This window comes from Spermophilus citellus, assembly GCF_964194105.1.
Source record: "Spermophilus citellus genome assembly, chromosome: 9".
In the NCBI taxonomy this organism is placed as follows: Eukaryota; Metazoa; Chordata; class Mammalia; order Rodentia; family Sciuridae; genus Spermophilus; species Spermophilus citellus.
The window spans coordinates 50,651,564-50,675,030 of record NC_138191.1 but is presented as its reverse complement, the minus strand read 5'-3'; the positions used below and the strand labels follow the sequence as shown (position 1 = coordinate 50,675,030).

At 40.4% G+C, this 23,467-nt stretch overlaps 1 protein-coding gene across 1 annotated transcript; it reads right to left on the bottom strand.

Moving 5' to 3' along the window:
• Positions 1-5,565: 5,565 nt before the first annotated feature.
• LOC308657316 (glycogen debranching enzyme-like) lies at positions 5,566-21,986 on the bottom strand. Its single transcript, XM_081308881.1, has 7 exons — positions 21,671-21,986; positions 20,958-21,107; positions 10,665-10,875; positions 9,980-10,146; positions 8,919-9,122; positions 6,729-6,751; positions 5,566-5,731 (listed from the first exon to the last, which is right to left on the bottom strand). Exons 2-6 carry the CDS (start codon positions 21,037-21,039, stop codon positions 6,729-6,731), a joined length of 687 nt encoding a protein of 228 aa, XP_081165007.1. The 5' UTR covers positions 21,040-21,107; positions 21,671-21,986; the 3' UTR covers positions 5,566-5,731.
• Between the last annotated feature and the right edge of the window lie 1,481 nt (positions 21,987-23,467).

Below are 23,467 nucleotides of genomic sequence, written 5' to 3'. Positions count from 1 at the left end.
AGAGTGACTCAACCCCTGCATAATGACTTTGTAAGAAATTTCTTATTTAAATCAACTATTTTTAAAGAGAAAGCTTCAGCTCCCGAAAGCCAGGGTTGGAGGTCAACGCAGGGAGACGCTGGTATTTCCAATAACTGGCCTGCGTATCCCGTCTAGGCGTCTTGGGTGCGAGACAGCGGCCCAGGGGTCATACTGGAGGATCCCTGGCTTATTGTCAAGGACATGGGTGGGTTTGCATCGGAGTGCTGGGTCTCGGTGGGCGGGCATGTCCTCAGGTCCCTTCTCCCATCAGTGGGGATGGTAAAGGTCCCCACTCACCAGGTGGCCCAGAGATTGAGCGAGACCCCGAGAAGCACTTAGCTCTCTGCATACGCTTAGAGCTGGGGGAGCCATGGTGGGGACCTCAGGAGGGGCCTGACTCCCGTCGCTCAGTCTGTGACAAAGCAGCTCCCCTTAGTGCTGCGACCTTGCTCTCGATGAAGGGACACAGCCCCTGCCCCTGAGTGGTTCCCAGCACCCTGGTGAAGCCATTTGGATTAATGGGACTCTTTAGCTGTAGGTGACCGAGAATGCATTGTTCAGAGCAACTTGTTAGAAACGTTCCCAGGGTGGCAAACTTTTAAACAAAGATTGACTCCATAATCAAAACCTGCTTGGCCTTCAGCCAGATCCCGGCATCCCCAGGAGCACAGTTATATTGAGTAGGGGTGGTGACGTCTGCGCCCCGGGCTTGCTCCGCCGCGTAATGTTGACAGATGGGCACCATTAAAGCCGCGCCAAGGAGGAGCCTTCTCTGGAGGAAGGAGGACCGGGAGGGCAGTGGCTCTTAGGGGCATAATCTCTAATTCTTTCTTAGCAAGGAGACAAAGCACTCGTGTGACACTGCACATCACCGTCACCCTGGGGAGAGTGGCCAGCACCGCCCGTGGCCTCCTCTGGCCTGGTCTCCACTGGGCGATGGGCCGGTGGTGTTATGGGTAATGGGCCGAAGCCAGAATCCAGGTCCCAGCCCCTCCATCTGGACCAGGGCAGCTGTGGCGGGAGGCAGGGGGCGGGTCGAAGGAGCAATGGATGGGCACTTTGCTCTCAGCCTTGGCTTCTATGCCATGACCATTCCCACGCCAGGGACCCATAGGGGTCTCCGTCACTGCCTAGGGCCAGCGGGGTGGTCAGTGGCTCAATGCTTGGATCTGGGAAGAGGGTGGGGGGTGAGGTCCATGGGCAAGTCAATGGTCCCATTGGGAATTGGAGGAAGCTTCCCACTGGGAATTTCAGGAAGATGGCAGCTGCTCTGATTCCAGGGCAAGAGGAGAGAGGGACATGGGAAGGTCAGCACTGCCCCCCCACTAGCCAGGCCCGAAGCGAGGAAGACGAGGGGCCACGGTGGGGCCTCAGCTGCAGATGAGATGGCTGAGCTCCTGGCAGTCCCCTCCTCACTCCCATAGCCACTGGGTTTCCTGAGAGCCACGTCCTCTATCTGTATTTAGTATTAGTTCCAGGGTGTGGAGGTATAAATATGAGATGGGGGGAGTAAAGAAATTACTGGCCCAAAAGGCCAGACCAAGGTTTTATCTTTTGGTCTAAAATGCGTGACCCCGCAGGGTCTTCAGATCCCACCACCATGATGATCGCCATCCTCCAGACGGCTCAGGTTACTCGGCCAGCTCTTCTCGTGCCCAGTGGCCAGCTCTTCTGGTGCCCAGCGGCAGGCTGAGCATCCCCGTCCTGGTGCTGGGGGAGGGAGAGGGGAGATGGCGGGGAGCAGAGGACTGAGCTGCCCTGCTGGTCTGGCTGGGTGTCGGAGCGCTGGACAGACAGCAGTACAGCTCAGTGACAGCTCCCGTCGTCCTGCCCCTCTGGCAGGCAAGGAACCCGAGGCTCAGAAAGCTCAGCTTCCCTTGTCTCGGGAGCCTGCAGCTGGGGGAGGGTGGGGGAGGCCCATTTGTCAGCCCAGGTGACCCTAACAAGGTCCTGCAGGCTGGGCGGCCTCAACAGAGAGTTTTCTCATAACCTCGGAGGCGGAGGTTCAAGATGGAGGTGTTGGTCAATTTGCTTGCTAGCGCAGGCCCTCTTCCAGATGGTCACCTTCTGGCTGGGTCCTCGCATGACAGAGAGGAGGGAAGATGGTTGGCATTTCTTTTCCTAACTCCCGAGGACCAGGCTGCCCCCTCACCCTCCTAGCGGATCTTAGGGAGACCCACTTCCGTCCACAGCAACATTTCCAATCCAGGTCGGGCTGACATGGCATGGCCTTGTCCCCACCCTCATGGAATGAATCCACGATGGTGCAGAAGTGCCCGCACGGTTTTGGTTTTGCTTGGAAACAATCCCATGTCTTTGGGGAAACGGCCTCCATTCACTGCTCCTTAGGTGTGAGGCTAATATGTAAATGAGTGAGAATCCCATCGGCCACCGCCAGTCCTACCGGGAGAGGCCTGGGGAGTCCAGGATGCCCAGGGAGCAGGATCAGCAGGGAACGTGAAAGCGTGGCTGTTCCAGTTAATGTGGGACGGCTGGTCCCCAGGTCTGTGCTTAGAGCAAATGCATTCATTCAAGTGCCATCTCCCATCAGCCAGAGAGGGAATGAGCCCATCTGGACGTGGCCCAGGCTGGCTGCGGTGGCCACGTGGTGGGGTTGGTGGTCTCGTGTGATGGGTTTTTCCCCCTGGGGTCTGCTGCTTATGTGACCTGGTGGTTGGCCCAGAGCAAAGAACGTGGAGCTTGGCGGGCAGCTGGGCCTGTGTTCAAATCCCGGCTCAGCCACAGTCCTGCTGGGTGACCTTGGGCAAGTCATCTGAGCGACTGGCTGCAGGTTAGGGGACCCCGGGTCCCAGGCTCCACGTGCCTGCTCCTCTCTTGTTGCTGGACAGCTCTTGCCTCCTGGGTTCTCATCCAGATGGAGAACCAAGGACTGCGATGGGGAAGCCACGGTGGACAGCTTCTTTCTGGAATGATCCAGCAGGTTCACCGGGAGCTGCCGCTGGAGAACTCAGGTGCCCCCGACGGTGAAGAAGGACCCATGGGTTTGAACGCCAGCCTGGATCCCCACCAGCTTTGAGACCCTGGCGAAGTCCTTCACTTCTCTCAGCCTCATTTTCTTCACCTGTGAAATGGGCTGAAGTGATAGGTTCGACCATCTGAGGCGGCCACAGGGTGACGCTGGATAATGACTCAGGAGTGTTGGCCACTATGAAGTGCTCCTGGAGGGTGGCAGCTCCTAGGGGCTTCCCAGGCATCTACTGTGGAGGCCACTACTGACCACTGACCGTGCTGGGTCATGGCGGCACATGCGGCAAGGGAGAGGAAATAAAGAATTTTTCCAAACTCCAGAGTTTCTGTTTGTACACAGAATGTTTGCACTTTAACTCTGTCCCTTGGGCTCTTCCAATCCCTGCCATCATCCATACAGAAAGGTAGGGACACACTCCCTTCCCCCTGGACCTCTGAGCTGGCTGCCTCTCCAGAGCGCACCTGGAAACAGGTGCGGGCAGGCAGCAAGCAACATGCTCTAGGGTGTGGACCACCCCGAGCTCCCGTCCAGATTCCCAGGAGGCCCTCGGAGCCCCAGGGCACCCCAGCCCTCTTGCGTCTGCGGGTGGCAAGAAGGCTCGGCTTTGCCCACAGCAAACACGCTCCGAGCAGCAGAGGGGAGGTGCCCAGGCTGGAAATGTCCCACCCCCATCCAGGGAGCTGCGGCCAGGAGGACAGGGGACTGCGCCATCCAGGGAGCGAGGAATTAGGGAAGAAAACACTTTCAAAATCCATCATCAACCCGGGATCTGGTGGGACCTTTGGCAGAGGGTGGAGGCCACGTCTGGCTCTCTCTTCTTCTGGTAAAAATGAGTGAATTCTTTCTAAATGGAGCACTCTACTCCATTTCCAGAAGGTTCTCTCTGCCAGCTCGGGTCTAGAACGCTGCCCGCCTCCCCAGGGGACCTCAGCAAGCTGTGTTTAATAAGAGGGCGAAGGAACAAGCTGAGGCGCTGTTTCCGCCCTCTTGAGTCTGATGTCCCTCTGGACCACAGGACACAGGACTCAAGAGAGAACATGACCCCCGCGAAAGCGAGGAATCCAAAACCAGCAGACAGTATGGCGGGTGCCTTGGAGAGAGACGGCGGCATCCTTGGGTAAAGAGTGCCTACCTTTTGTTCTGGGCCTTTCACACTGATCTTGGGAACTCCTCTGTATTTTTCCAGAATCTTCCCTCCTGACCTCTGTGAGCCAGGATGGCCTTCTACACCCATGGGACCATGGCTGGCCCTCCGAGGGACCTGGATGCTCCCCCCTGCATTTCAAGGCCACTCCAGCCCGATTCCATTTGTCCCGCGGGTGTTCGGGGTCAGTCTTGGCCTTGGGGGAACATACAGAGCCGCCTGACCTGGCACAGAGCTCAGGAGACCAGGGACAGCCGGTGGGAGAGAGCCATGTACGCTTCAGCAGGAGCCGGAGCTGCTGTCAGCCTGAGGAGTACCAGGCCTGAGGATGTGTTTATTTTCTTACAAGATGCAAACAGAACTGCTAAGGGCATAATTATCAGCGTGTTTTTCCAGTTCCCGGCGCTGCGGCGGCCAGAGAAGGTGTGCCCTGCTGACTCCCGCAGGATCTGGGGGGAGCTCTCCGGAATGGCTCCGTCCCTGGGGCCTGGGGTCTCAAGAGAGGGCGGGCATCTAGGGCGCCTCCATGCAGAAGTGGTTTGGAAGAGGAGGTGGTCACGCCCCATGACCTGGGTTTTAGTCTCAGATGTGACCTCCCACCCGGGGCTGTGGCTGAAGCTAACTACTGCCCATTGGGGCAGGGAAGTCCTGTGCTCCTCTAACCCTGTGATGAATCTCTCTCTCCCCTCCCCTCCCTTTCTCTGTCTCTGTCTCTGTCTCTGTCTCTGTCTCTCTCTCTCTCTCTCTCTCTCTCTCCCTCTCTCCCCCTCTTTACCAGTGAGCAGTCTTCAGGCCTCCAGGATGTATTTTAACTCCGTGGGCAGCTTCTCGTAGAGGTTCTCGCCACCCACGAGGCGTCTGCGTCCCCTGGCTGAGAGAAGAACCACGCGGACCCTGGTTTTGATTTGGCCTTTGTTGTAGTTGGCAGATGCTCAGGAAATGGCCTTGCAGAAGCTCTGGACTGTTTCCAGGGTCTGGCTCAGGCAGTGTCCACTCGGGGACACTGATGGCTCAGGCAGAGGCCATCCTTGCAGGGTTGGGTGAGGTGACAAGGTCGGGTCTGGGGGTGGGGGACAGACTGCACATGGGAGAGATGCCAGCATCACCACTGGAACGTGCCAGGTCAGGTGCCCAAGTTCTGGGCTGCTTGGGCCCCGGCAGGAAGGCTCTGCGGTCTCCTTACCAAGGTTGTCTGCACAGTTGTGGGCTCCGGTCCCGAGCAGACGGCGGCTGCCTGGCTGTGTGGGACTCCAGGACTGATTGGCTGCGTGGATTCTGCAAGTTCAGTATGGCTCCTGGGATGCCCGCCTTTGCCAGGCTGGAAGAGGACAGCCGGGCCTGGTTCTGGGTCAGCAGGAGCTGCACCCTCTGACTGGCCTCTGTATAAATACTTACATTCATGTGTTGATCATTTTCAATCAGAGCAGGTATTCCTTTTTCTTTGTATTTCCCTTCTGCAACATCACAGGAAAAATGCCAGAGTGCTCTGTCTAAGACCCAGGCAGGTTTTAAGTGTGGAGAATTCACAAGATTATATGCAGATTCTGGATGTTCCTGGATCCATTTACTATTAGCAGCTTAAAAAAAAAAAAAACAAATAAATTTGAACAAAAGAAAACTTACATCTTATAATTAAATTGAAAATGGTATCTATGTTAAGTTTAAAGATGAAATATCAACATCTACCACCCACTTCCTTCTATATTTAGATATCGATATTTTATACTGATTCTGTTTTATGAAAAAAAAAACTTTGGTTTTGGTATCTTCTCATACACTTGTTTTTTTAACTTAAATATGGCTTAGGAAAATACGAAGGATGAAAAATTAGTTCTTTCACAAGTAACATCTTTGCACAACTAATCCTAAAGGGTAAAATATGTTGTTTTTATGAGATTGAGAAATTGCTAATTTAATTTTTTAAATAGACAAAAGTTAGACCCAATTTGTTTTATGTTTACAATGGACAAATCCCCCTGAATTCATACTGAGGAATACAAGTAGTTAGAAAAATGGAAAGTAATACCTACTGCATACCCAGAATTGTTCTATGCAGTTAAATACACTTTGTTATTCTTCATTTCCTCTCACACAATACAGAACATACTGTTATGTTCCTCTCATAGAGGAGGAACTAAGGCTCAAGGGTTGAGTAATTTGGCCAGAGGAATTAATGTAAGTCTCTCTTCAGAATCTGCAATTGTGACCACTTTGCTGTGCTGATGAGATGACCATGTTTGTGTCTTATTTACTCAGTGAGCACTCCTACAGAATTTTAGAATCAGTATCATTATTAGTTTCTGTAATTTATTTAGTAAGCAATTTAGTTATTATTTATTTATACCCACAATAAATAAACACTTAGGTGAAGTCAGGATATGTAAGGAGCAGAGATCATATAATAAAAGTGAAATTAAAGCCCAGCTTGGTGTGCACATCTGTAATCTTAGCTATGTGAGAGGCTGAGACAGGAGGATCAAGAGGTTATAAGCCAGCATGGGCAACTTAGTGAGACCCTGTCTCAAAATAAAATAAAAAGGGCTGGGGATATAGCTCAGTGGCAGAATAACTTACTTAGAATGCACAAGGCCCAAGTACTGCAAAAAAAAAAAAAAAAAAAAAAAACAGTTAAACTGATAGTTCTCCAAATTGGTACCAAGATACTGCCCCCTAGATTTATCATCACAGTCACTGAAATTCAAGTTAAAAAGACAAAATGTAGTCATATTTGTATCCCATTAGGATTTTCACTTACTGGTGATGTAACCTAGTGGTAGAGTCTCATGAGCAAGGAAGGCCCTGGGTTTGATTCTAAGGACTGTGCACATGTGCATGGGCATGCGTCTGCATGGGCGCACGCGCGCCCGCGCACACACACACACACACACACACAGATATGTATGTTAAGGATAAATGCCAACGATATCCTGATTTTTTTTTCTTTTGATATGTTGCCCTAACTGGTCTTGAATTAGTAGGCTCAAACAATCTTTCTGCCTCAGATTCCTAAGAGGCTGGCCATCTTCATGTCTAACTCTACCCAATTGTTTTTAAGGGTAAAATCTTAAAACTCTATTTCTTTTCTCAATATTTTGATACAAAATCAAGTGGTAAGTGAAAGAATTCTAAACATTAGGTAGTGTAAGTATTTTTCTAATTTTACATGAAAGAGAAATCCACTCTATAGACTTCTGGAGTGCAGTAGTATAGACCTCAGCAAGTATTATCCCCAGCAAAACAATTGGTAAGAATTATAAAATACAATCATCTAAAGTCTCTGAAAATTATCCTGTGAACATTCAGCATATGGAGAGCATTTATCTAATGTAAGAACAGTAATTGTCTCGCAATATGAGCAATAGTAACACATATACTAGACCATGCACTTAGAAAACATAGCTTCCCTTTACCATCTTCTCTGGGTGGGATATGACACAGGAATTGGAGCAGCCATGTTTGATTAAAAGCTGTAAGCAAAGCAATGGAGACAGCAGAGCTACAAGAGAAACAACCTCCTTTCCCTGCACCATTGAGCTAGTACTCTAGTCCTGAAATGCCTATCTAATCTTTTGTAAAATCTACATACAATCTCAATGTTAAGTCAGTTTTTCTGTCTCTCTGTTACAGCTACCTAAGCCATATTCTAACTTTTACCATTTGTAACTAATACAATGCCATCACATGATTTGATGAATTTGACATAAATAATATTATAGATGCCTAAGTAATTACCAATACTGTCAATTTTATAAGTAATGAATACTTAGTTGTTAGATTACAATGGCTTCACTGGAGACTTGGAAACCTGGTTTCCAGGCACACAAAGAAACATCGAATGTTAGAATATATCTATTTTTTCAACCTAATTTTGCTATTGTTGGAGATTATCATCTATATTGATGAAATAGATCAATAAAATTTTTTAAGTATCTTCATAATTCTTATGTTTACTTGGAAAATACCTCATGAAATTTCTTGAATTTTTGAACCACCCAGAATTCCTGTTCTATACATATGCAAATTAGTGGTCTCCACACTCTTCAACATTGTGGCCCACACAATATTTTGTAAGGTATAATGGGTTAAACTGAATACATGCCCAGAGGCATCATCAGTCCAGACTCAGTTGCTATGACAGGTAAGAGGAATAACTATCTCCTTGAAGATCATCAGTTGAAAAATTTGGTACATTTTATAGAACTCTATATAATAGCTAAGGTATCTTGGGAACAAAAATAGTCTTTTTTGGTGCTGGAGATGATCTAAAGCTCTTTTAATATGTGAACAATATAACTTCTGAGAGTCTACTGATAATTTTCTCCCCAGTAGTAGAAATCATGTAGTTCTTTTCATACATGCTATAGTACCAGATATTTTGCTATACAGAATATGTTTGTTAGTCTGGAAAGTATTAATACTCTATGTTGAGATATGATTATTAGGTCCTTTCTATCATAACCCTTTTTATAAACATCACATACAAATTATATATTGACTATTTCCTCAACTAGCACTGTTTTCTTGGAACAAAAAAAGTGATACTACATACAGTGATATTTGAAGTTGAAAGACATTATCATCATGTATGTCTATAAAATTTACATTACATAAGGAATGAGGATGTGGCTTGATAGTGAAATGCTTGCCTAACAGTTTTGAAGCCCTGAGTTCAGTTCCCATCACTGAAACAAACTGTTATATAAAATATCGAGGAATGAAATAATCAGAATTTAATATTCTCATCAAAATTAATGAAGTTCATACCAGTATGATTGTAGACAACATCTGTAATACAAAGAATATTCCATTCTTTTTTCAGTTTTTCCACAATCTGTCCAACATCATGCCATGTATACTTTTTATTAGGTCTTGAGAAATCAGGATTTAATTCTAACTGATCAGCAAGGGAGTAGCACGACCTAGATAGTCCGAGTGTCTGCAGTGGGGTGAAATGAATCAAGTTGTAACCTGAAAAGCAAGACAACAAAGACCACTGTAAGAAAAAACAAACAAAACCAACCTAAAACTAAGAAAAATATCAATGTAAACTTTCTTAAGTAAAATAGAAAGGCTACCATAAGGAGTCAACGACTTAGGTTCAAATTCTAGCTGTACCAAAAGAGACTTTAAGCAAGTCCACTTATATCTTTCAGAATATCAGTGTCCTCATCTACAAGACCAGGGTAATAAAATAGTGTACTAGAAAAACATCACAAAACAGTGCTTAGTTATTATTAGGGATTCAATTTCTATTTGTGGAATAGATATATTTATACACAAAAATATCAGTATATACTCATCTCCTAATTTTAATGTTTCACAGTACTTATAGTACATAGTTATGCCAGTGAACTTTTCATTCCTTTCTTCATCCTACATTTAACTTGAAAATAGAAAATTAATGTTACTCCTATTTTATGTAAGAGTAAAATAAGTTTTATCTTATTGTAAGTATTGTTGGCAGCTCATGCCTTCCATGTGGAAAGTCAATATTTATTAATTAAAATTATATAATAATATATTTCCTCTACATTTTAATAGTTTGCTACTGGTTTTATATGTCAAAGCAAAAATCTCAGAAATAACAATGATCACATTTTATCATAGATGTCCTTAAGTTGAACCACATAACGACATTTTTATGGATTAAAAAGGGTCAACTTTAAAAATTTTCATATGGTTCTATTTTCATATGGTTCATATAATTACTAAATATATTAAGAGGTGAAATTAGAAGTAGGAGAAAAACCTCTGAAATACAGATTTCAGAGGATAATTACATTTATTTTAAAAAAGAAAAGGAAAAGAAACCAAGCTGACATCACCTGACTCTTTTGCAACCCTCAGTCTGTCTTCCCATTCATCCAAAGGTCCTAAACACTTGGCTAAGAATGTCTGGAGAGTAACACAGTCCAAGGGTAACACGTGATCATCACTGCCAACACGTAAAACAGGGTCCACAACTATGTAACCTCCACCACTTTTCTCATTTCTAAGGAAAAAAAGCAAAATGAAAACTTTCCATTTAATGAGAGGGAAAAAGTGAGATTTTTCTAGTATCTGAATAACTGGAAGGAACTATCCTATTTAAAATTATATTATTTCTAACACATACAATAATTAACAAAGTTGCAACAAAACTTAATGGAAAGCAATTTTTTTACCCATTCTGCATTATTACACAGTTAATACTGCATTGTACCATTACTATATAATTATACTACATACAATATACATAACATCTAATAATGTTGTTTTAATGAAAAACAAATGTACTAGAATTTATCAGAAATAGCCAGAACACTTAAATAAATATAATCCTATAATCAGGTTGTAGGAAAAGACTAGATAATCTCATAGAAATTGAAGAGCCATATTCTATTTGTATCTCAAAAAGCAATGTAAAAATTATACTGCCATGGTTGATAACTTTTTATAAATTACTTAACTTGAAGTTTTACAATGAATTAACTTTTTTTCCCCATATACAGAACACCTAACTTCACTTACCCTTGAAGGAAGTAATACTGAAATGATCCCGATTGTTGCAGATTAAGTTTACAATATTTATCAGAATCATCTTCTCTTTCTGTCGGATTTTCCCAATCCAAGGAATGGAATTTTTCTCTATTAAATGTTTCTCCAGGAAATGGGTAGTTTGTATACACAGTAACTGCTTTACCCTGCAAAGTTGGGCCTAATCGGAACTGTAGTTCAAACCCTAAATAAAAACCATATTTTAAAAAATTATGTTAAAAATACTGTTTCATTTAAAGAATTATAAAAACTAAGATTCTGATTTAGCTGCATTTTGTTTTACCAAGTATAGTAAACATTGTGGAACCATCTGCTTCACAATGTCCTGTTTCTTTCCCTGTAAACAGATTCCTATTCACGTAGTTACTTTAAGATGTGAAAATTCTTAGATCCTTATTTATGTTGATCTCCTCAATCCCTCACAGCACCCTACCCTCAGCCCTAAATTGACTTGTGCAGAGGTGGGCATCTGAGTGAAGATGTTCTCCAGTATTTTTCAAACTGCAGCAGAGAAAGTGAGTTTCTCTATGGTGTCAAGAGTATGGGATTGTATATAAAACTTGGGAGGTATACTGGGACAACTATACTACTCTACAAAGAAAACAAGTCTTCAGTGAAAGAAGTCAAACTCAAAAGAGGCAGAGTTTGAACTTTTCACAATTCTGAAGGCACGTGAGCCCCATATTGATATCTGCTGAAATACAGTGGTATGCTAACAAAGATGTACCAACTAGCTGGGGTGGGGGGAAACACTAACTTGTGGTACTTGTTGACTTCTTGATAAGAACAATTCCACCATGGATAATCTAAAGCTATTGAAGCCACATCATTGAATGTGGAATCAGAAGGGAAGTACACATTGGTTCTTCTGAGTGAGTACATGAACCTCCACATGAACTGCTATCCCTACTCATCATGATTTGGTTATTAAAATCTTTGTTGGAATCCTGACACCCAAGATATTCCCATTCTTTCCCAAGTCATACTATTTCTATTAAACTATACCTGAGACTTGTATTACAAGTACTTATCATTAGAGGCAACAACAACAAAACCCCATTATAGTTAAAACTTTACTGTTGAAGAGTTTTGGTTGGTTTAAGGAAGACTTTGAACTTTTGTTACAATTGCTAGAATGTGAAAGTTTTGACTACACTCCAGTCTGTTAGGAATATAAAGCTTCTAAATATGATGTATCTTAATTAATGATAGGCAAAAAAAAAACTGAAGGCAGCAGAAAATTTAGTTAAGTATAATTTTTAATTTAAGGAATATTTTTGAGAAGATAGGAAATACTAGTAGTTATAATGACTGATTTATTAAATAGCCAATAAAATAATAAAACATTAAAGACTGAGCACCTATAGGGAACAAAATAGAAAATTATTCCACCCTTGCAGTGCTGGAGTTCTAGAGAGGAAAGAGCATATTAAACAATGAACTTCACAAATAAATAAGTAAAGGAGGGGACATATATTGAGAAAAAAAGGGGAAATAAGCATTTTAATGACAATGGAGGAGAGGAAAGAAGTTAATGTGGTGGCAGAAATTTTAAATAGGATGGTAATTGAGAAGCTAAAGGGTTTGAGAGAAGTAAGGTAATTGGTCACATCTCTATTATGGCCATCTAGGGAAAGCACTGACTATTTGAAGAAAACAGGACAATAAAACTAGTATTTAAGTATGTGCTGGTTTCAGAAATGACAAGCAGCTTAGTATAGCTGGGTTGGAATAAGGTGAGGGAAAGGAAAAAGAAAGGAAACAGGTAATTAGATCATACAGACCTTCTAGGCCACTGTAAGTATTTTGGCTTCTCTTATCAGAATGAGAACATAAAGAAAAAGTTCTTGAAGGAAATTATTAGTGTTGCTCCCATGAATATGTGAATAAAGGAGGAAAACAGCCTTAATGCTGAATATGGAAAAAGATTTAATAGTCTGAATAGAAGATTAAATGAACCACAATATTCCCTTCAGCAAAAGCCTAGTCCAGAGCAAGACTCTAACTTTTTCAATTCTATGAAAGCTAAGAGATGTAAGAAAAGGTTGAAGTTAGCACACGTGGGCTCATGAGGTTTAAGGAAAGAAGATATCTTCCTAATATAAAAATCAAAGCAGATTCCAAGGTGGCAGCTGCAGTATGAAGATCTAACTAAGATTATTGATGAAGGTGAAGGTGGCTACATTAAACACATTTTACATGTAGATGAAACAGTCTTATAGTGCCATCTAGGAGTGTTTCATAGCTACAGAAAAGTCAACGCATGGCTTCAGAGGCAGGCTGACACTCCTTAGGGCTTATGCAACTGGTGAATTTATGTCAAAGTCAGTACTCACCATTCTGAGAATCCTAGGGACCCTAGGAATTACACTATATCTACTTTGACTATATTCTATAAGTAGAACAACAAAGCCTGGATGATAGCACATCTGTTTACAACATGGTTTACTGAATATTTTTAAACCCACTGTTGAGACCTACTGCTCAGAAAAAAAAAAAAAAAGTTTCTTTTCAAAATATTACTGCTCATTGACAATGCACCTGGTCATATCAGAGTTCTGACGCAGATTTACAATGAGATTAATGTTTGCATGCCTGTTTAAAAAAGCATTCATTCTGTAGCCCATGGATCAAGGAATAATTCTGACTGTTAAGTACAAATATATGTATGTATTGAGTGGTACTAGGGATTGAACCCAGGGAAGTTCTCTTAGTGATATCCCCAGCCCTTGCTTTTAAATTTCTGTTTTGTTTTGAGGCAGGATCTCACTAAGTTGCTCAAGCTGGCCTCGAACTTATGATCTACCTCTTGCTTCAGCCAGCTGAGTTTCTGGAATTAAAGATGTGTACCACTGTACCCTGGTAAGTCTTTATTATTTAAGAAATACATTTTGTAAGACTAAAGTTGGCACAATAGTGATGGATCTGGGTAAAGTAAACTGAAAACTTTCTCAAAAGGATTTGCCATTCTAGGTGCTTCTAAGAACATTCACGATTCATGGAAAGAGGTCAAAATATCAAGTTTAAAAGGCATTTGAAAAAAGTGTAGTTCAATCCTCATGGATGACTCTGAGGGCTTAAGACTTCAGTGATGTAAGTGATTGCAGATGTGATGAAAACAGCAAGATAACTAGAATTATAAGTGGAGCCTGAAGATATGGCAGAATTGCTGTAATTTATTTAAAACTTTAATGGATGGATAGTTGTTTTGTATGATGAGCAAAGACAGTAGTTTCTTGAAATGGAAACTACTGGTAGATGCTGTGTGCACTGTTGAAATGACACAAAGGATTTAGAATATTTATAAATTTGGTTGATAAAGCAATGGCAGGGTTTGAGAAGACTCACTTCAGTTTTGAAAGAAGGTCTATTGTAGGTAAAATGCTTGGAGTGTCCCATGCTATAGAAAATTTTTGTGAAAGTCGATTGAGATGGCAAAATTCAATGTGACCTTATTTTAAGAAATAGCAATAGCCACTCCAACTTCCAGCAACCACTGTGCTGATCAGTCAGTAGGAATCAACATTGGGAATTGTCATTAAGGCTCAGATGATCATAAGCATATTTTAGTGATAAAATATTTCTTTCCTTTCCCTCCCTTCCTTTCTTTTCCCAATGCTAGAGATCAAATCCAGGGTCCTACACAAGTGAGGCAAGGACTGTATCACTGAGCTCTAATGAATTATTTCTTAATGAAGGTATGTACATTGTTTTTTTTTAAGACAGAATGCTATTTTATACTCAGTAGACTACAGTATAAGGTACACATAACTTTTATACACACTGAGAAACAAAAATACCATGTGACTTGCTTTATTGTCTTGGTCTGGAATGGAGCCTGCAATATCTCTGAGGTATGCCTCTATGGTTAGCTTAGAATCCTATACCTGGTAAAAATACCTTTCAAAAACAAAGATTATGAGAATCAGGTTTTTCACTATCAGAGAGGGTTGTTACAAATAAACAAGGGGGGAAAGTTATAGTGAATATTATATTGGATATGATTCAGAGGTAACAGTATAAAGCACTGTTTACAGTCAGCTTGGGCCAAGTGTCATGGGAGGATTAGCAACTTGGGAGGCTAAGACAGGAGGATTGCAAGTTTGAGGCTAGGCTCAGCAACCTAGTAGGGCCCTAAGCAATCTAGTAAAAACCTGTCTCAAAATTTTAAAATTGATGGGTTGGGGATATAGCTCAGTTGGTAAAGTGCTTGCCTTGCATGCACAAAGCCCTGGGTTCAATGCCTAGCACCACACACACACACACAAAAAAAAAAAAAAAATTGAAAAAAATGGGTTCCATTCCCAGCATTGAAGGAAGGAAGGAAGGAAGGAAGGAAGGAAGGAAAGAAGGAAAATTAGTATGGTTCAAGGCAAATCCTGACACTAAGAACATGTTGGTATGTTCCTCTCAAGTCTAAAATTATTCTTTTGTAGCCGTAAATTGCCCACATTGATGTTCAACAGGTGGTAAATTTTTCTACAATACTAAATAATGGGAAAGATATTTTCTGTAAAGATTTCAGTAAAACACAATAGAATACTAGACTCTTCGAATTTACTCTAATCCAATCAAATTCTATGACTTTCAAGAGAAATATAGCCTGCTTTCATACTGTAGTATGAATAATGTGAGTAAATAGAAGTTCTAACCATTTCTGAAAAAAGTGATAAGAACTGTTAATTACATTCCTGAATTGAAATAAAATATGGATATAAATTTATTCATAGTAAATGGTGTTAGTAAATCAAAAACAAATTATCCAAACAGTGTTATTAAGTAACTAAACATCAGAGACTCACTTTTCACATTGTACCATAAAACCAAAAATTTTTTCCCCAAGGAACTACATACACAATTTTTTCTACAAATTAATATAGCATTGATATATTCAGAATTTATATGTATTACATATGTGTGTATACAAATATATGTGTGTATGTGTATATATATATTTTTAGTTGTAAGTGGACACAATGCCTTTATTTTTATGTGATACTGAGGATGGAACCCAGTGCCTCACCCATGCTAGGCCAAAACCCCAGCCCCAAGAATTTTTATTGTTTTGACCTAATAATTTAATGTAGGTATATATCTTTTTGAGGAAATAGTGATGTAAACATAGGTCATGTATTAGGATATTTATCATAATCTCATTTACTATGATTAAATAAACTGACAAAAACCTAAATATCTAATAATTGGAAATAATGAGATAATTTATGACAAAGCCATTTTAAATCATGGTATCAAAAGGTATTTAAACAGCATTTAATACTTTGTTAAATTTTATGTATCTGAAATCCTTTCTGGAAAAAAGTATGGCTGAAACAAGGTAGTAAGGAAGGTAATATACACTCAATAACATTATAAGCAGTAGGGGGGAAAGCAGTTACAAAATTGTTTAAACAGTATGATCTCAATATTTTTAAACAAAAAGCACAGGAAAAAAAAACGTCTTTTTTATACATTCTTGTAATTGGTGAAAGTCATTAGAGCTGCAACATAAAAGAATAGATTAAGAAACAGTTGCATGTAGAATTAAAACATGAAATAAAATACTTAGTGTCTATGAGAATCATCTATATACCTTTACAAGAATGATTACATTTATCATCAGGGAAAATGGTGACATTTTAAGCATGTGCAAATATCAGAGACTAGCCAATTGGACATATTTAAACAAACTGCCACCCATTACATTTATACAAATATTGTTTTTCTAATTACACAAAGACTCAGAGAACTTGCAGTACAAAGGTTAAAACTCATCTAACATCTTTAAAACAGTATTTGAATAGTCTAACTTCAGAAAAAAAGACAAGCATTCCCAAAATGAGTATTTATATAATGTACACGTAAATTCAATAAACTATGTAAATTGTGAAACACCAGAGAAAAATTAAAGGAATAAGATATAAATGAAATAAACACTTTTTAATAACTAATTTTATTTATTAATAAGTGGAAGTCTTTCAACTCTCAGTAAAAATTAATATTGATACTGTCAGTGAAAACAATGTGATTAAATAAATTTCATTATTTTTAAAGGTCTTTAATATTCTGTGATAAAGTGATTCAAAGTTCAAAGTTCTATATTTTGATAAGTGGTTTTAATGGCCTCAAAAGTGGAAAAAATATTGTACAATGGTATCCAAATACAAATAAAAGACGATCTTAGTGCTGTGATCATTAAACCATATATTAATCCTTTTTCTCAATTGTAGATGAACACAATACCATTATTTTATTTATTTATGTGGCACTGAGAAGCCAAAACCCTGGCCCCATGATACTAATCTTTAATCATATTCACCAACTGTATAAAGACTTTTGCTGAAATGCTAGTGAAATTATATTTTCTCTGACATCAGCAATTGTTTTTATAAGCTAATCACACAAAATTCTGAAGCATGACTATAATAAACTAATGATGTGAAAACCAATTGAAAACTTTCATGTGGAAGATTTTTAACACAAAGGAAAATTGGTTATCAATTTTTTAAAGTGGGCATGTGTTCGTTTACATGGGTAAAAATCACACAATGATGGAAGCATTTCTAAAATATATATTCAAACACTTTTGCTACAGAAAGGAAAGTATGTCTAGATACTAAACTGGACATACTGTAAATTGTTTCTATAAATCAAGTTTCATTGTACACAGTGATACCCATTCATTGCCTATGTCTGCTTTCGGGTTACAATGGCATAGTTCATTAGCTCCAAAGGTGCGTAACCTATAAAGCTGAAAAGATTTGCTATCTGAAAGTTTATGGGGAAAAAGTGTGCCAAACTCTGCTCCACAGTATCAATTTCCTTCAGTAAAGCAATTAACTTTATCGTTTGTGTATCTGAAAAAGATAAATGCTTTTTATTTTTTTCTGACATTTTCTAAGAAGGCTACTTGTCATTCCTGAAAACACAGAATCTCAAAGGGCAAGTCTCAAAACACTTAAACAGTTTGTAACTCATCTTTCCCAACTTCAGTAGAGTAAAAGAGTCATTTCTGGTTATTCTTCCTCTTGTTTCAGAGTTTTGGAAAGATTGTTTTGTTTTGTGTTTGTTGTGTTGGGCATTGAACCTGAAGCTTCACACATGCTAGGCAAGCTCCCTACCACTGAATTACATTTCTAACCCCTATTATTTAACATAATATAACTTGTTTATCTACTTAACTTGACCTAAGTATGTATGTAATCCATGGCAACATACTGAAAAAAAACAAGGGTTTGATTGGAAGTGCCCCCAGACCTATGACCTCAATTCTTTCCTCATGTTTTTGTTTGTTTGTTTTTTAACTTATCTGACAGAAAGTAGGAGTGTTAATATTAGTTCATATATTAACAAAATTAAACACTTTTTTTTTGGTACTGGGGATTGGACCCAGGAGTACTTTACCACTAGGTCACATCCCCAGCGCTTTTAATTTTTATTTTTATTTTGAGACAGGTTCTCTCTAAGTTGCTGAGGGTCTTGTTAAGTTGCCGATGCTGACCACAAACCTGAAATTCTCCTGCCTCAGCCTCTCAAATCACTGGGATTACAGGTGTGTGCCACTGCACCCAGCTTGGGTTACTTTTAAAGAATTAAAACAGAAAGAAAAGCAAGCTCGCAAGCAAGCAAGAAAGAAGAAAAAGTAATAGTCTATGCTGTCTTTCTATGTCCCAATACATAGATCAGTGTATAAAAGACACTCTAGACCTCTAATCCAAGTCATAGAAACTAAAATTTTTATGTACAGTAAATGAAACACTAGAATACCTGGCCTATGCCAGATTCCATAATTAATCACCATCATGCTAAAATTGACTTAGATCACAGCAATACATAGCATGGCTATCTTATTCCTCATGCTAAAACTGGGAATACTTTATTCAGATTTGCAATACATATTACAGATTTGCAGACATAGGCAATACATATCCCTCCTGGAGACAGCTAGCAAGATGAGTGATAAAGTATTATTGGAAATGGAAGGTTTTCCCTCCACATGATTTATAGAAACTGAAGCTCCTAAACAAAGAATGTTTATATATAAAATATAAAATGTTTATATTTTCTTAAAGAGGAAAAATGATAAATTTAACCAACCTATATAAAAGATGGAAGAATTCCAAATATGGAGAATACTTATTATGTTCATTATTCTGCTACTAAGTGAGATAAATAAAATGGGAAGACTCATGCTTTGGCTAGAAAATAATTATCCAGTCTTCTACTTGTTGAATTAAAAGAATCTACAGAGATGTCAGTCTTGAAAATGAAGATAAATTCTTTTAGGGAAAAAAGAAAAGAAAAATGAAGAAGGGTTTGGTTGTTTGTCAATTAACTATGAAAAAAATAAAAATTCCCAGTTTTTTCACTCTAATTGGTTACTAAGTCCTGTGCATTTTAAAATGTCTCATTCTGTCCCCCTTTGCAACTCTGATAGTTAAATCCTTATCTTTAACCAGATACCATTTTTAAGCTTTTTTTTAAATTGTAGATGGACACAATACCTTTATTTTTCATTTACTTTTATGTGGTACTGAGTATCAAACCCAGTGCCTCACATGGGCTAGGCAAGCACTCTACCATTGACCTGCAACCTCAACCCCCAGACAGGTTTTTTAAAAGAGCCTTCTGGATGATTTCTTGTCCCAGTGTTCCCTCTCTTTAATTCATCCTTCACATTACAAATTATCTTCTAAAATAATATGATCACTACAAAAAAAAGTGACATATTCCCATTCACAGCATTTGGACGAAATTATTGTTTTTTAAGTAGAGTTACAAAGTCAACCACATCATTCTTATTTCATAAGACCTTCACAGTTCCCTCTTCAAACAGGTTAGCTGAATTTGCCAAGTTTTGGTACATTTAATCAGAGTTGTAGTGATCGATCAGCAAGTATTTATTAACTGCCCTTCTACAGAATATCTTTATTTCACAAATAGAGAAATTAATGCTAAAAATGTAACTTGACGAAAGCCACATAATTTGTTAGCAGCAGAGCCAGGAAAATGCTGATTCCTTACACTTGTCATTACTGTACTCAAAAGCTTCCATGAAGAAAGCAAAGCTCAAGGACCTCTTTTAAGGAGTTCTTGGCACAGAGGAAACAGCTGAGGCAGTAAGAATGCATAATTCTTTGAGGCTAGGGGAACAGAAAAAAAGGATTCCTAGCAGATACTTGCAATTAATTAAAATGTAGAAGGGAGTCCAGTGAGACACATTAACTTGACAGGAATATTAAGAGGGTAAAGAGGAAAAAATAGTCAAAACCAGAAAAGTGCAGAGTCAGGAAAGCCAAAAATGGAATAAGTACTTGGTGATCTTAAGTGCCACACCAAGTTGGAAGAAGAGGAGGGTTGGCATTGGGGGTAACACATGAGATGGCTGAAATTCAAAGAAAATAAATTTAATTCTTCAAATATTATAGAAATAACAAAATTTCTTCAAAATGATTATCATTGTCCATTTGGTACACCAGTAAGGGGGAGCTGTATTTATTTTTCATATATTCAATTTCTATTTCACAAATTATATTACATAAAATCACTGTGGAAAGTTTTTCAATGTTGAAAAATTACAAAACCTAAGAAAATACAGCATCTATGAATCTGTTTTATAGAAACACAATTTGATCTTTTAAAATCACAGCTTAACTATATCAGCATAATTTCATTGGCTATTTTTTATTTGGCAAGAAAATATTTTCAGCTTTTATCTTCCCCACATTTGAGAGCATTTTGATTAATATAAAAAATAGTTTATTATATTTTTGCTGTATTCTACTAATTCAGAGGTTCAGTAAAGGAAAAGAGTGAGCTATAAAAAACCAAAGTTACAGATATACTCAGCAAAATTATAAAGTATTTTCACTAAGTTTTAATAAGAAATGCTATCAGAAATAATGTGGTCATTAATGTGGGAGTTTGCACAGAAGGAAAATTGACCTATTTTACCCTTGTTCTTACATGACAGATATAAAACACTTTTAACTAAAATCAACTATAATTAGTTTAATCTGCAGAATATGAAGATCCTAGAAAACTGTATCTAACTCAAAGTTTTATTGTTTGGCGCTGGGGATTGAACCTAAGGCCTTACTCTTGTCAAGCTCAAGTTCTGCTACTTTAGACATCATCCCAGTCCCTAACATAAAGTTTTAAAAATTTTAAATTGTATAACTAAGAAGAACCAATAAAATTTTTAATTGCCCATTAATGAGTTAAAATTTAAAAGACACAAAGGATCTATTCAAACAACTTGCTACTGACCTTGTTCAAGTCTGAAGAGGGTCTTTTCCAGCTTTTCCATTTCGTTTAGTAGTAAAGTTCTAATCTGTTTACCGTGTCCCATTTTGGATTCTGGAGGCTTTGAAATCTTTCAGAAGAATTAAAGGAACTCCAAAATCAAATGAGTTACCCCTGTGACACACAAAAAAGGAATTAAAAAAAGAAAATAACTATTACCTTAAACTCTCCAGGGCTGACAGCTGCACTTACATGTTCTAAATGTGGTTTAACTCTAGCAATGAGAAAGAAGGAATCTTATAAAGAAGATTCGAGAAGGCAAATTGTTTTCTCTTCCCTTAAAGCACAATGAGGAAGACTGAAGCAAATATACTGTATTGTCAATTCTTACCAATAAAACATAACAAAACCAAACAAGCTAAAGCACTCTCAGAGAAAAGCGATACTATTTAAGAAAGCCTGGAGTTCAAGGGGAAAAATTCCGCGGTCTCAGGACAAATGGCTGTCAAGTCTCCAAATGGCACTTCTGCTTACAGGAGATTAGTCTGCTCAAAGATAACAGGTGGGAGATCGCCCCATTCCCAAATTCGGGTCAGAAGCCACCGATGGGGAGATGAGAACAGAGGAAAGCAGTTGTCGCCCCTGGAATAGCTGTAAGAGACACAGGATGGACAGAGAGAGCTATAGATAGAAAGAATGCATTTCTCCGGGAGGCCAGCAGCATTCCTAGCACTTACGGTGAGCAAGTGATACAGGCGGCATCTGGGAAACCCCGGGTCTGGCGCTATTCGGGGGAGGGCACGGGAAGGCAAGCAAAAGGGGACAGGCCGGCTGCCCAGCCTTGGACCAACGCCGCAGCCCAGGGAGGGCAGGGCGCGGTGAAGGGCAAAGGGAGGGGAGGTGGCGCCAGCACCCGGAGACCAGCGGGGAGCGTCTCCGAGACTCCGCCTCGCGCGGGTCCCCCAGAGGCCCAGATTCCACCCGGCGAGGCGTGCACTGGCTTAGGTGGGAGTGGACCTGCCTCTCGTCCACTTCCGGGAACCTCCAGGCCCGCTAGCCCAGACCGCTAGTCTCGCGAGAATGTGTTCACTGCGGAGTTTCAGGCTGCGAGAAGCCGGCTTCCCAAGCGGCTGCAGAAGGCACATGACGGGATCCTCTATTTCTCCCGGCTTTAGGGGAGGTGTGGCGGCGTGGGTGCCACAGCCTGTGAACTTAAAATTCTGTGGTTCCAGGCTACGAATTAGATTGAGCCGCCCAGTAGGATCTTTTCGTGGGAAGGGATGAATGCTGGGGGCCAAGCAATGTGGCTTCCCGTGCCTTTTCTACCACTGTGTGTTTCCTGTTGTTGTTTTTTTTTCCCCCCAAAACTTGCCTAAGTTCTCCTAGCCTTGATTTCCCTGGGTTTTGAAATAAGGAACCTGGCTACAGTCTCTGACGTACCACCCAACAGGTGCCCATCCTCACTGGGCTCCGTGGTGCATCTGTGTAACCCATCTATTCAGGAAGCTCAGGCAGGAGAATTGCAAGTTTGAAGCCAGCCTCAGCAACTCAGTGAGACCAGCTCAAAACAAAACAAGACCCCACAACAACAAAAACAACAAACAAAAAATCATATCCTAGCAGGGAACATCTTCCTGAATGCAGACACTGGACTAGGTGGGTGAAGGGTGGCCAGTCTACAATAGAGAGGATGAATACTGCTTGTATTTACAACATCCGGTTGTACCAGATGATCATCTTGAGATTAAGCTGCACATATTTTACACCAGAATTTCTGGACTCTGTGTAGATGCCTAAGAAGATTTTATGCCTGAGGAAAAAGGAAAATCCTTCTTTCAGAGTTTTTCAAGAACACCTAATGGTCATGAGAAAATGGACAAAAGGTTGGGGTTAAGTTAACCAGGTATGGATAAGAATCTTATTTTACTGTGAAATTACAGTTTCATAGGTCGAAAAAGGATTCTGAGGTGTTTTTGTTAACTTTGTGTGTGTGTGTGTGTGTGTGTGTGTGTGTGTGTGTGTGGTGCTGGGAATTGAACCCAGGACCTTGTGCATCCCCTTCAAGCATATGCCCCCATATAACTGGGAGATTTCCAATTAGACTTGCCTCTTAGAGGTCCCACCTAATAGTGTTGCAGGCTGGGGGCCCAGTAATCAACACATGAGCATTTGGAGGACATTCAACCAAATCATAGAAGATGGGGTGGGGTAGGTCATCAAATCTTGTAAGGCTTTGCAGGCCATTCTAAGGACTTAGGCTTTTACTCTGGGAAAAAGAGCCACTGAAGGATTCTGAATAGAGGAGTGACCCTTTAAAAGTATCACTCTGAGGCCTGGGGATATAACTCAGATGGTAGAGTGGTTGCATTACACGCACAAGACCTGGGTTCAATTCCCAGCAGCACACACACAATTTGTAAAAATATCACTCTGCAACTTTGTGGGGGACAGCTGAATAAACTGAAGAGGGTAGCAAAGAAGGACATAAGGAGGACAGTTAAAACATATTTTAATTATCCAAGAAAGAAAAAGTG